Source organism: Perna viridis, chromosome 3 (assembly GCF_037379345.1).
Source record: "Perna viridis isolate PV_CMFRI_1.1 ecotype Kerala chromosome 3, ASM3737934v1, whole genome shotgun sequence".
In the NCBI taxonomy this organism is placed as follows: Eukaryota; Metazoa; Mollusca; class Bivalvia; order Mytilida; family Mytilidae; genus Perna; species Perna viridis.
The window spans coordinates 18,180,204-18,192,883 of record NC_142447.1 but is presented as its reverse complement, the minus strand read 5'-3'; the positions used below and the strand labels follow the sequence as shown (position 1 = coordinate 18,192,883).

The following is a 12,680-nucleotide window of genomic DNA, read 5'->3' as shown; positions in this document are numbered from 1 at the left end:
AGCAATATAAAAAATAATTTTTGAAATTCAGTGCAACATGAAAATTCGTAAACATCAATGCTAAATAATGTCATGCTTAAAAATAACAGATTGGATGTAATTACCTTATATGTAGATGATTTTATAAACTGAAATTAATTATTGGTCCATCATAGCGATGAAACTTTATTTGTTTTGAGCAAATATTATGTCAAAGTCCAATGACATTGTTTCTGGTCTATTATTGCAATAATATTGCAGACAGGAAATTTTAGCATTTCTGAAGTTGTATTTTTCTCTAGAATGCAAAAAAGTGTATCAAAAATGATACAATAATTTCTGAATAAACCTTACCTTCCAATCTGAGCATTCTCTGTTTATGTTCTTTAATGATACTGTTTACATCAGCTGGGTCAGCAGACGACACAGCACCAATGGCTTTATTCATTCTCTCACTCCTCTCCTCAATAGACTGGATTTTATCTCTATTTATTCTCTGCAAAAGGAGTGATGAACAACTATGAGTTTTACTCATATAAAAAAAAACCAGTGATATTTAGCTCAGCTAAACCTAATGAAAATTGAATATTTTATTTGTCATTATTTTAAACAAGTATGTTGTACATAGTAGAAAAAATGAAGTTTCAAAGGATTATTAAGTTTTTAGGATTTACATTTGAATGAAAACTCCATCAGCCCTTTTAACCAAAAATTGTAAGAGTAAATTAGTTGTAAATTATGATGTCACAATATTTTGATTTACTATGATGTCATAACTTACGACTACGATTTTTGTAAAAAGTACCCCTAATTCTTTTTTCTAATATAAAGTTTTTACACTTCTGTCTTACTCAGTACTAAATCCTGTATCATCACGTAAATGAGTTTTTCTATGATCTGCACCTCTTGAATGGATAGATATTATGTAACATCACATCAAAGGACAATATGATATGAACTAGTGATATGAAAAATTCACTGTTGTGATTGACTGTTGTGTGCTTGTGATGCAATGTCAATAAAATCTGATTGGTCAAAAGCAACTTAATAACATTTAAGTTGTTCTCCAGTAACAACCAGTGACATCATAGATGAATGATCACTAAATTTTCTACCATGGCAGATGACCAATGTCAAGCAGCCCATTATTCCAGAGGAATCATAGAGATTAAAAGATTTTATAACTTGTGGAATTTGAATACTGCAAAATATCAACTTGAAAGTGGAATAATATGTAATAAATCAGACAACAGTAATAAGGTTTGTAGAGAAGATCTATATGATGATATTGTCATACTATTTTATACAGTATGTACACACAAAAAATTGGCACATATGTTTCCATATAGGACTGTTACGGAAATATATTTATGGCCAAAAAAAATCATGAAAAGCATATTTTGCTCCATTGCAAATGAATACATATACCTTTAATGATTGAAATCATCTGGGAAACCTTTGTTTATCTATAAATATTTTAATGAGCGAGTACTATATATTTATATTTTGATTGAAAGCATCTGTTTTTCATGGTCATCCTAAACATATGAAAAACATATGTTGCTACTGTCACCTACCTGTCTGACTTGGTCAAGTTGTTGTAGTTCAGTTTGGTCCAGTTCTGCTTCGGTAGATTCTAACTCTGATCTTTGTTCTTGTAATAAGTCATGATAACTCTACAAATTTAGACATTTATATTTTATTTACATTTTACCTTAAAGATTCCAACAAGCTGAATTGCTTTTAGTTTGATTATAATCATTATTTCCTGAAACAGTTGATAAAATGAAGAATAAGATTTTTCAAAAGTGTACTGTTGCATAGTTACATTGCTTAAGATAGTGTCTTTTCAATACTGTCAACTCATTAAACAGAAAAAAATAGGGCATTAATGAAACATTAAATGATATTCGCCGCATAATAGTGAAAAAATGGGTCAAAGACAGAAATGGCTAGGTTGCAGTTATTGTTGAAAAATATATCAAGTAGGTAAACAGGAAGCAAAATTGCAACAGACTTGAAATTGTACCCCACAATATGAGACCCCACACTGAAGTTGTGTACCAAGTACCACATAACTTTTCGGAGGGTACCACATAATACCTTGATAGTCACCACTTTGTGTGGCAGGTTATAAAAAGTTTTCTTTTAAAGAGCTTCCTTTTGAAATGATAGCTATTTTAAATAAAAATCTATCCAACTTAAGTAGCACTCCAGCTAAGAATCATGCAAAATGTGATTCATGCTTGGACAGTCTACATATTTTTATTTTTGATATTTTGTTTAAAATGCTTTAGTAAACAGAAATTAACATGTGGTTTTTCGTATAACCCATGCTCATTGGAGATAAAAATTGGATAGAATGCACTGTAGAATTCAAATTAAGGGAGATAACTCTGTAAATGACACTCAAATACAATAGAATCTACTGGATTTTCAATGTTGATTATCTCCTAAGAGCAGGCAGATTTGAATGAATAATTACACATTTCATAGTATAGACCCATAAAACAATTTAATTACAAAAATAAAAATATGTAGCCTTTTTTGGGGTGTATCACGTTTTTCAGATTTTGCATGATTCTTACAAAGACAGCTACTTAATGCATTTCTTCTTAAAAAAACAGGAATTAGAAAAAACAGGGTAAAATGTTTAATACTTTTCATTAAAATATCCAAAACATTAAGATAATGTCAGAAAAAAAAAACATTGTTCGAATAACTCTTATAGAAAGATCTTACATCAATAAAAGTGCCAGTGTCGGTAGATTTCTCTGATTTCTTGGTGAGCAAAGCCTTCTCTTGTTCATGTTTCTCATTTAATTGATGAATCCTTCTCAATCTTTTCTGTTCCAGTTTGTGGGCTAATTCTAACTGTTGTCTTTGAGAATCTAAAAATAGTCAGATGCAATTTGTTGAGAATAATAAACGATACCTGCAAAGGTCAGTTACCAGTCTGAAAAGTCTTAATAGATGTTTTCAATAACAGTTAAATGCTTGGTAAATTCTGAAATTATTGCATGCAATTCATTATTGCAATTTTAACTTTTGCAAAATATCCCACACCAGTAATATTGAAAATTTAATAATGCAAGTTTTAAATCTTGGAATCCACTCACATTTAAAGACATTTTTAATTTACAATTTAGGCAAAGACCATTTTCTTCTCGCAGGGGGCCTGGGATTTTATGTCGAGTTAGAAAATAATTTTATATTTTCAGCAGCAGACAGAATTAAAAATTTTAAATTTGAAAACCTACATTGTTAAGTAAGGGGGAAACGATTCACCGTATGGACCGAAATCGGGTATTTTTTTTTACTATTTGGTTCATGGTACATTGTGGCGGCCTACAACACTAATGATATGATGCTATATTTTAAATAAATTTATTGGCATTAGTGTTATAACTAGCATTATATTTATGACCCAGAGAAAACAATACTGCTGAAATGTTTTATTTCAAATAGAGTGATGGATCAAATCCTTACTTTTTACTTCCAGTCGTGCTTAAGCGGCTTTGTTTTGTAAAACATGATGGTGCCCATGAATGACACAAGTCTCTTAAAATGTATGGCGATACGTACCGTCAAACATATCCAATATTGTGATATGTATTGTTTGATGAAAAAGTGTATCATTGCGCCCCTATTTTTAAGTGTTGGGGGAAATATTGAATCATAATTTTTTTTCTATCTATGGATGAGTAAAAAAAAATGTTAGCTCAAAATTTCAATAATTTTTTTTTTCTAAATAATCCAAGGCACCTACCCCTCAGTATAAAAATGTGAGGTGCCTTATATTTATTTCACATGAAAATATTTTTCTCTTTTTGACCCCAAAAAAAAAACAACATGAAAATAAAGTAAAAGTAATTTTGTAGTTCATATATGTTAATGTTGAATGCTTTGTTTTTGTTGATTAAATTAGAGCATTATTTCCAAAGTACAATACGTAACAAACTTCCCTACATCGGTTTAACCACCCAAGAAAATTCTTCTTTTTTTTATGAGAAATTTAGCAGGTGTTTCTAGAAAAGTAAAGGATGCTTATCCTACCGGTTCACCTGGTCCATGGTCCCAGTTTTCAGTGGAGCCCAAGTTGCTCATTTATTTTTGTTACTTTGTATGTATTATTTTGGTTATTTTATGTTGTGCCTGTCTGTTTTCCTTGTCTGTTCTTTATCCGTGGATTACATTCTTTTGATTTCCACTACAATATTAGTTCCTTTAATTACTCCTCCAAAATGTTATCAGTGTTAAACCCACTAAAAGAAATTGCTCTTATGGTATCTTAAAATTTACCCTTTTCGTGCTGTCGATTTAGTCTTTTTAAGTCCATCATGTATTCACTGAGTAATTCTTTCTTCTGTTTCTCTGTTAGTCCTCCATCTTTCACTAATATATCCATCTTCTCACTATAACTATCAGCACTATTTTTAGCAAGATCATCTGCTTGTTGGTCCTGTATCTTACGGAAGTCAATAATCTGTTTCCTCTTTGCAAGCCTTTCTTCTAAATTCTGTTAGAGAGATAAAAAAAGGTTAAAAACTGGTAAATTAAAGGACAATAGACAAATATCGACTTTAACTTCAAGTCAAAATGGCTTTATAAAAATTGCACAGTTCTTAATGACGCTGTCAAGGGTTGTATGATTATTTAGCAGTTCATGTTTTACTGATAAATTTGTACAGTCTATTAAGAAACATGATTATCATGTTAATTTCATATGAAGCTTGAATTTCACCCAACTTTTTTTTGTATGTGTGAATACAGTCTTACCCACAGTTGCTTTCTCCATTAGTATGGATAAAATGTAAAACTATGTGAATTTCACATGAGAATCAATTCACCTGAATTTCACATGAACATTTTTTTCCAGTATAGGTACTGAGACTTACCCTTTGTTGTCTCATTCTTTCTTCATTCAGTTTGTTTTCACATTTACCCATGTCCTTCAACAAACTCTCCATCAGGGCATCGATCTACAAACCATTCATAAAGATTTCTTTGAGTTAGTTAATTTTCACAGGCACTTATTTTTCCAAATATAGTATTTTATTAAAGTTAAAAAAAACTGTACAGACGAAAATATACAGGTAATTGTAGGATACCAATATTACTTAAGGAATGTAACTAATACCTAAACTATCTTGTATAAAGAACTTTGGTGCGATTTATGCAGGAAAAACCGTGTTATGCGTAAATCAAACATAAGGTCTTTACATAAGATAATATACTCATATTAGTTACATTCCTTAAATTTAATATTTTGGAAAAAAACTATGATAAATTCATACTGATTTATTCCAATATATACACCTTTTTTCAGACAGGATTATTTCATTGGAAAAAATAGTCAATTTAAAAGGGGTGTGGTTTAAAGTTCATGACCTTGCTTATTGATCAGGTGATAAGAAAATGTTGTATTTGAAGATAAAATAAAAACAATGGCATCTTTTTTAACAGTAAAAATGGTACTATTAAATTATATGTATATACAACTCATAAATTGAAAAATGTACATGTGCCATTTTAAATTCTTTGAAACTCTGAAGACAATGACCATCATTGGGTATATAAAACATCTCATTACAAATATTTCAGGGATTGCTTCTATGAAAATCCAACTTAAGCATACACAACTTTATATAAAAATCTTAATTTAGCGATAGAAAATGGAAAAAAAATCAAATTCAAGGTTTGGCAAAAGAATTATTGACCTCTCCAACTTAATGAGAAAAAAAACTCAGAAAATGTAAAATAACAAGAAACATCTTGCATTAATAGATCACTCTCAGGTGTTAAAAGATTCAATCACTCAATTAATTAGATATAGAATCTACTATGATAGTGAGTTGATTATTAAATTTCTCACATGGAGAGAAATAAATCTTAAAAATAAAAAATACAACAAAGAAGACCAGTTACAATCAGTTACAAAACATTCATAAAACCATGCCCCTTTGTATTTCAACCAATCAGTGTCTGATAACTGGATTCTCTCCAGAGAATAGAAATATTTTTCCCAAATCAGTCAAGAGGTGTGAAGATCGATTAATAATGGGTCAAACACAGAAATGGCCTGGCCCCGGCAGCACAAAAGTTGAAAAATACTTAAAACTGAGAATATTCTTAACTTCCATACCAACTCCAATAAAAGTCTTTGAAATTGATGACATTACAAACAGTTGAGAATTTTCTCAGACTTAAGTAATTTTTCAAGTTTTGTGGCACTAGGGCCTCAAGTCAGTAAACAGGAAAGAGAAGTGTGACAGACCTGAAATCCACAATATGGGACCCTATTTTAAAGTTGCACACCAAATATCAAGCAGCTTTGATTTATAGTGGCTGAGAAAAATGTCACAAGAATATTTTCCCCGCCAGCCCACCACCGGCCTGTCAAACCGACATTCACCATTCTATAAGGCCATTTGCATGAGTGCTACCCAACAGAAAAATTAAAGAATGAACTTTAATACTGTAATACCTCTGACTCTGTAAGTTTGGTATGTCTCCTTAAGTCTTGTCTTATCTTGTCTCTTTCTTCATCTAAAACTTTGTTCTATAAAAAATGTTAGAAGAAAATAATACAAACATATTAATTTTCGTGGTGTATTAATTTTTGCTATTTTTGTGGTGGTCAGAAAGCCATAAAAGATAGTACCCATGAAATGTATTTTAACAACATATAACACTAATGATATTTTTGAAAGCGTAAACAGAAAACATAAGACAAAAAAAAACGAATCCATAAATCCATATAGCACTAATGATATTTTTGAAAGCGTAACCAGAAAACATAAGACAAAAAAAAACGAATCCATAAATCCATATAGCACTAATGATATTTTTGAAAGCGTAACCAGAAAACATAAGACAAAAAAAGACGAATCCATAAATCCATATAGCACTAATGATATTTTTGAAAACGTAAACAGAAAACATAAGACAAAAAAAAAAAAAAAAACCAATGCATAAGTCCTAAAGGAGTTTTATTAAGACAGGTTTCCCAGTGGTTTAAACTCATAAGTCGAAGGCCAAAAAGATACAAATGTATAAACATAATTTCTGTTTATTTGGGTAGAAAAAAATTTGCAGATAGAAAGAATAACCTTACCATATCTATATTGTCTTGAATATCTGGTATTGATGCGATTTTTGTCGAACCACACTCTATGCATAAATAGGCATATTAGGATGCAAAAGGCATAAAATCCTACGCAATAGAGATGGCTCACAGTAGTTTTTCAATCCAAAAAAAAAAAAAAAAAATTGGTCCAATCAGTTTTGTTACAAAAATTTATAGAACACCACCATACCTTCTTTTGCTCAGCTGTCATTTCAAGTTTCTCTAATTCAGTGTCAAGTGTAGAAGTATCTTTATGATGGACAACTCTAAGTTCCTGTAAGTAGAAATAATACGACATTTATTTATCATTAGTGAATACAAATAAACCTGTAGTTTACATTTTGATGTTGATTTTTAGTTTAAGTAGCTGTCTTTGTAAGAATCATGCAAAATCTGAAAAATGTGATACACCCCAAAAAAAGGCTACATATTTTCATTTTTGTAATTAAGTTGTTTTATGGGTCTATACTATGAAATGTGTAATTATTCATTCAAATCTGCCTGCTCTTAGGAGATAATCGAAATTGAAAATGCAGTAGATTCTATTGCATTCGAGCGCCATTTACAGAGTTATCTCCCTTAATTTTGAAATCTACAGTGCATTCTATATAATTTTTATCTCCTAAGAGCACGGGTTATATGAAAAACCACATGTTTATTTCTGTTTACTATGACATTTCAAACAAAATATCAAAAATAAAAATATGTAGGCTTTTTACCCATGAATCACATTTTGCATGATCCTTAGCTGGAGTGCTACTTAAATTTTAAGGTTAAAAATAACATTCAAATTATGCATCAAATTAACTACTCTAAAATGAAAAAAAAATAAACATGAAGTCATATGTAAAGTAAAACCTCGGGTTGCCTTAGTATAATGCCTAAAAACTGAACAAAATTAAACTGCATGAATTTAATTTAAACTTCAAGAAATTATTATGATAAAGGCCTTAGTAAATGGTTTTAATGTTCTCTTTGACTTACAGCTTCTGATTCAAGTTTTTCATCTTCAATATCTTTCTTTTTACTCTGTATATCATCCATAACAAAGTTGACAAGTCTGGTCAGTAAAGGATCATCTATCTTGGCTTTCTTCAACTTCATCCTCAGCATATTCAAAAACATCTATAAGGAAGAGAGCAGGTTGTACCATGTATTGTAAGTATGTACAATATATTGTAAGTTTGTACCATGTATTGTAAGTTTGTACCATGTATTGTAAGTATGTACTAAGTATCTGAGTTTGCTTGAAATAATAGGAGGTTTGTATTTTGTATCAGTATTTTGTTAACTCTAGCACATTTTCAATAAAGTCCACTTGCACTTCATGTCCACATTGTGTGACTGGTGATGGTTTTACATGCTAATGAAACATCAAATATTAAATATTCATTTCTTATAGTTACATTTCAAATGTTCCTCTTATTTTATTTTATTTTATTTTATTTTAGATATATATAGAAAATAGGCAATATACAGTGATTAATAAAAGTTGTCTACTTAATTGTGGATGTGGCGTATGTAAATAGCTCAAAGATGTGTTTCATCATCTCATGAAACATGACATGTAAAGCTGATTATCCAATAAGATGTGTGTATCTTAATGATATGCACAGTAAACGTAATTATTACTTTGTACAATATATCATAAGTTTCTCCAATGTAGGAGAAGTGTTTGCAATGTATCTTTAGTTTGTACCATGTATCTAAGGCCAAAAATAATAATAGTCTAGTTTCCATCTACCAGTTAGAAAAAAAAGGGTAGGTAGGGAATTTATTTCATTTTTCAAAAGTATTTTACATTGAGTTAATGTCTTAAATACATGTAATCTACACATTTACAGTGCTTGAGTCAAAATGGCCATAAAATGTTTAGGCAAGCACAAAATATAGGGTAGGTAGGGTATCAGGAAACAGACATACCTGTATTATTTTGTTTGGCCTTAAGCTTTGATCATTTATCAGAAGTTTGTATTGAGCATTACAATTTTGTGTCATGTTTTGTATATCTGATGTGTACTATAAGTTTGTATTATGCAAAATTTGTGCATGTATTGGTGGTCTGTACTACATATTTGAAGTTTGTGTCATACTTTGTTAGCTCATACTGGCTTTCAATCTACAATGTACAATAAGTATAGAACATAAAGAAGGCCTGTTTCCAGATACGTGACAGGTATTCACGGTATTACTATATGTTAATAAATATGTAATTTCATATTGGCCCTGTTACAGGTTTGAGGTCTGTCATATTGGTCGAGGCAGTCGTATTGGTCCTGAGGCATCGCTGAGGGCCAGTACGGCTGTCGATGCCGATACGATTGACCAAGACCTATAACAGGGCCAATATTAAACTACATATTTATTGACAATTTTATTAACTAACTCAATTTGATGATTTGTAGAACTGTTGTTTTCGTGTTTTACCAAGAACATGTAGGTTTATTATAGCATTATTATATCTTAAATATCCTTTTTGTATAAAATGGAAGGTTTTTTTTGCGTTTCTGCAGCTTTTAGTCCCAGTAATCAAAGTTCATTAAATCCAACTCTAACTCAAAATGGTGGTATCCAACGACTACAAGTTAAGATGCCATATGTGCACTGGTTTGATCCATATTGGCCCTGTATAGAAACCCGGTTTAAATTCATATCAATTGGTCAGTTTTTGACATATTTTAATGTATTTTGGGTAGTTGGTTAATATTAAAGTGGTATAACATACTGATTCTTTCTCTTTGCCCAAATCATCAGCAATATGGTCAACTCTGTCAACATCCTGTTTAGCTATCTCTGACTCTGCTTCTTCACTGAAGAAAGAGAGGTAAATCGAAAGACAAATGAAAAAGATGGGAGATATTTAGGTACTAATAATAAGCATATCATTTTTTAATGGTCAATCATATAGTGGATTGAATATATGCAAATTAACTGTGACATCCCTCATGAAATACAGGTAAAGCATGAACAGTGAAACCTGTCTAAATTGAACCCTGAATAATCCAAAAACCTGTCTTAACCAGGCACTTCTTTAAGAACTTTCAAATCTATTTTGACCCTGAATATATATCAAATACCTGTTTAAACCAAACAAATTCCACAGTCCAAAAGGGGGTTCACTACAGATATGTTTCACTGTACAAAATTAAGGTAAAATTCAACCAATGGTCTCCAAGAGCTTAACTGAAACCCTGGTATGACTGGACGCTAATATGATTACCCGCCCTCCTCCCCCCCCCCATTTTGATAAAATGTACCTTTTTACCTACAAACTGATTTGGATCAAAACCTAAAATAGAAGGTGCAAAATGGGAATATTTACTTAAGATTTTGTGAAAGTTTCAATACATTTCATTCAGTGATGTTGGAAGAGTAATGGATAAGAGATGGTAACATATCTCAGTAGCAGAAGTAAGGCCGCACACCCCTATCACTATTCACATTCCATTTTTCAAGGGGGGGGATAAAAGTACACTAGTTATAGGCAGACATACAGATTGATGAACAGACCAAAAAATGTGTTTGCCCAAAAAAAAACTTAGCAAGTTGCTTTGGACTTAGATTTCTTTATGTTCCCCATGCCATTAAAAATAAAAAATAATTTACAATTCATTATGAAATTCCACTATCGCAATATTGAATTTAAATTTCCTTGTCTAAATCTGCAAATCAGAAGTTCAAGGTGAAATTCCATGTACTTTACATATGGACAACAACAATATAATTCTATAACTCTTGATCTGCCATTTAAATAGATTTCGTGATTTGGGATTAATTTAAGCCCAAAAGAGTTTCAACCAAAATCCAATTAAATGAAACAATATGTTAAATATCATTATGGGACAAATGTGAAATGTTCAGCATGTCAGGCATTATAATTTAGTCTGATATGTTTAATCCAGTTATTATGACATGGGCAAATCCCAACAGTCTACCACTTGGGCAATAATTTTCCTAGTCTATACCACTACCCTTGGGCAGTTCACCTTTTGTGATATTGCCATCACAAATTCTGTAATTATGTCCTCAGGTGGTTTATTGCTTTTGTCATGGATGCTTTTTATTATCTGTTATATGAATTACCAGTTTCAAGTAAGGGGGTTGAAGACCAAGGACTAAGCATACATACATTACTTAGTTTAGAAACATTAAATCTGTGAAACTCATGACAAGATTGACTAAAAGTAAATGCAGGATTCTGAAATACTTAACATCTAATAAGATAGGCTTTATATAGGCTGCAATAATACTTGTAGAACACATTTTCTAAAAGCTTTATTTAAATATTCATATTATGAATAATTAAAGGCCATTAAATGAATATACATCCTCTCTTTAAGGTTATTTATGTAATATTAAAATTGAACATTTAAATTCTGCCTAAGTGGTTTTATTTTAATATTCAGTTTATATACATATTGATTATTAAATACAGATCCATTTAAGAATGAGGCAGGACCTATAGTTCTATGCTGTGATGATAAATAAAACTAACTTAGGAAATTTTTAATGTAGAAACGCACTTCAAACATCCAAAACATAGATATACTACGACTCATACAGAAAGTTGAAACCAGATAGAAGCAAAACTTGCTAACAAAATATGCCCTATCTGTAAAAAGCCACATACTTAATTTGAAATAAATTAGTCCTATGCCAGCCAAGATTTTTGTGCAGAAAATTTTCTTTATCATCACAGATTGTGAAAAAGCTTGTCAAAACAGGAGGTTGATTAAATACAGCAACCAAAAATGCTTAGAACATATGCACAATCTACACAGAGCCACATACACAAATTAAAATCAATCAGTCCTATGGAATTGAGATAACTGCAACAAAATTCTGATGGATGGATGGAATGATGAACAGTCAAAATGGCCGACACACAGACAAGGAGATTCCAATATACTAATCATTCTTTTAACCGAGGTATAATAATCATGCAAACTACTATATAGTCAAACATATCCTCTCTACACCACACTATCTTAGTACTATTATTTGTGACAAGAATGTTTTCATGAATCACTGAATAGATTTCAGCAATAAAAAATTACTCATTTTTTAGGTGCATCACCACCTGCCTAATTCTTAAACAGATTTGTTATTAAAATTGCCTTCCCAATCACATTACTTTAGTTGAACTTGAGTGGGATCCATATAAAATTTAAAATCTTGGTATGACAGTTTCCACAAGCAAAAGACAACAATAACATGGTGACTAAGTCTTGATATTTGCAACAGTGTTTGTTTATTTCACACCAATTAACAATACAAATATAATTTCTAGTTAATCAAATGATGCATAAATATATTTTGAGCCAATCAATGTAAATAAATTGTGACTGCATTCTATTTTTCTCATGAAAATACAAGATTACTTTTTCTCAAGTCTGAAATTATGTGACTTGGCATAACTGAATACAAATGTAGTTCTATTCTTAATTCAAGTGGCAATCATACCAGTTTCTGGCCATGTTATTGACTGAAAATTTTAAGTTATCCTTTAATTAGACTTATTGATATATTTTAGTGTTCAAAAGATGACTTTAGCCTAAGACAAAAACATTTT

General features: G+C 30.7%; 1 protein-coding gene across 2 annotated transcripts in view; it reads right to left on the bottom strand.

The window, feature by feature from the left end:
- The window catches only part of LOC148621280 (uncharacterized), a 35,413-nt gene that overhangs the window by 13,103 nt on the left and 9,630 nt on the right, over positions 1–12,680 (bottom strand). For both annotated transcript variants that reach the window (XM_088575447.1, XM_088575448.1), the window contains 9 exons: positions 9,834–9,918; positions 8,093–8,233; positions 7,299–7,382; positions 6,467–6,541; positions 4,878–4,961; positions 4,282–4,498; positions 2,722–2,870; positions 1,557–1,655; positions 334–475 (listed from right to left, as the gene is read on the bottom strand). In XM_088575447.1, coding sequence (XP_088431573.1) covers positions 334–475; positions 1,557–1,655; positions 2,722–2,870; positions 4,282–4,498; positions 4,878–4,961; positions 6,467–6,541; positions 7,299–7,382; positions 8,093–8,233; positions 9,834–9,918 — 1,076 coding nt within the window. The remainder of the gene's footprint in view (positions 1–333; positions 476–1,556; positions 1,656–2,721; positions 2,871–4,281; positions 4,499–4,877; positions 4,962–6,466; positions 6,542–7,298; positions 7,383–8,092; positions 8,234–9,833; positions 9,919–12,680) is intronic.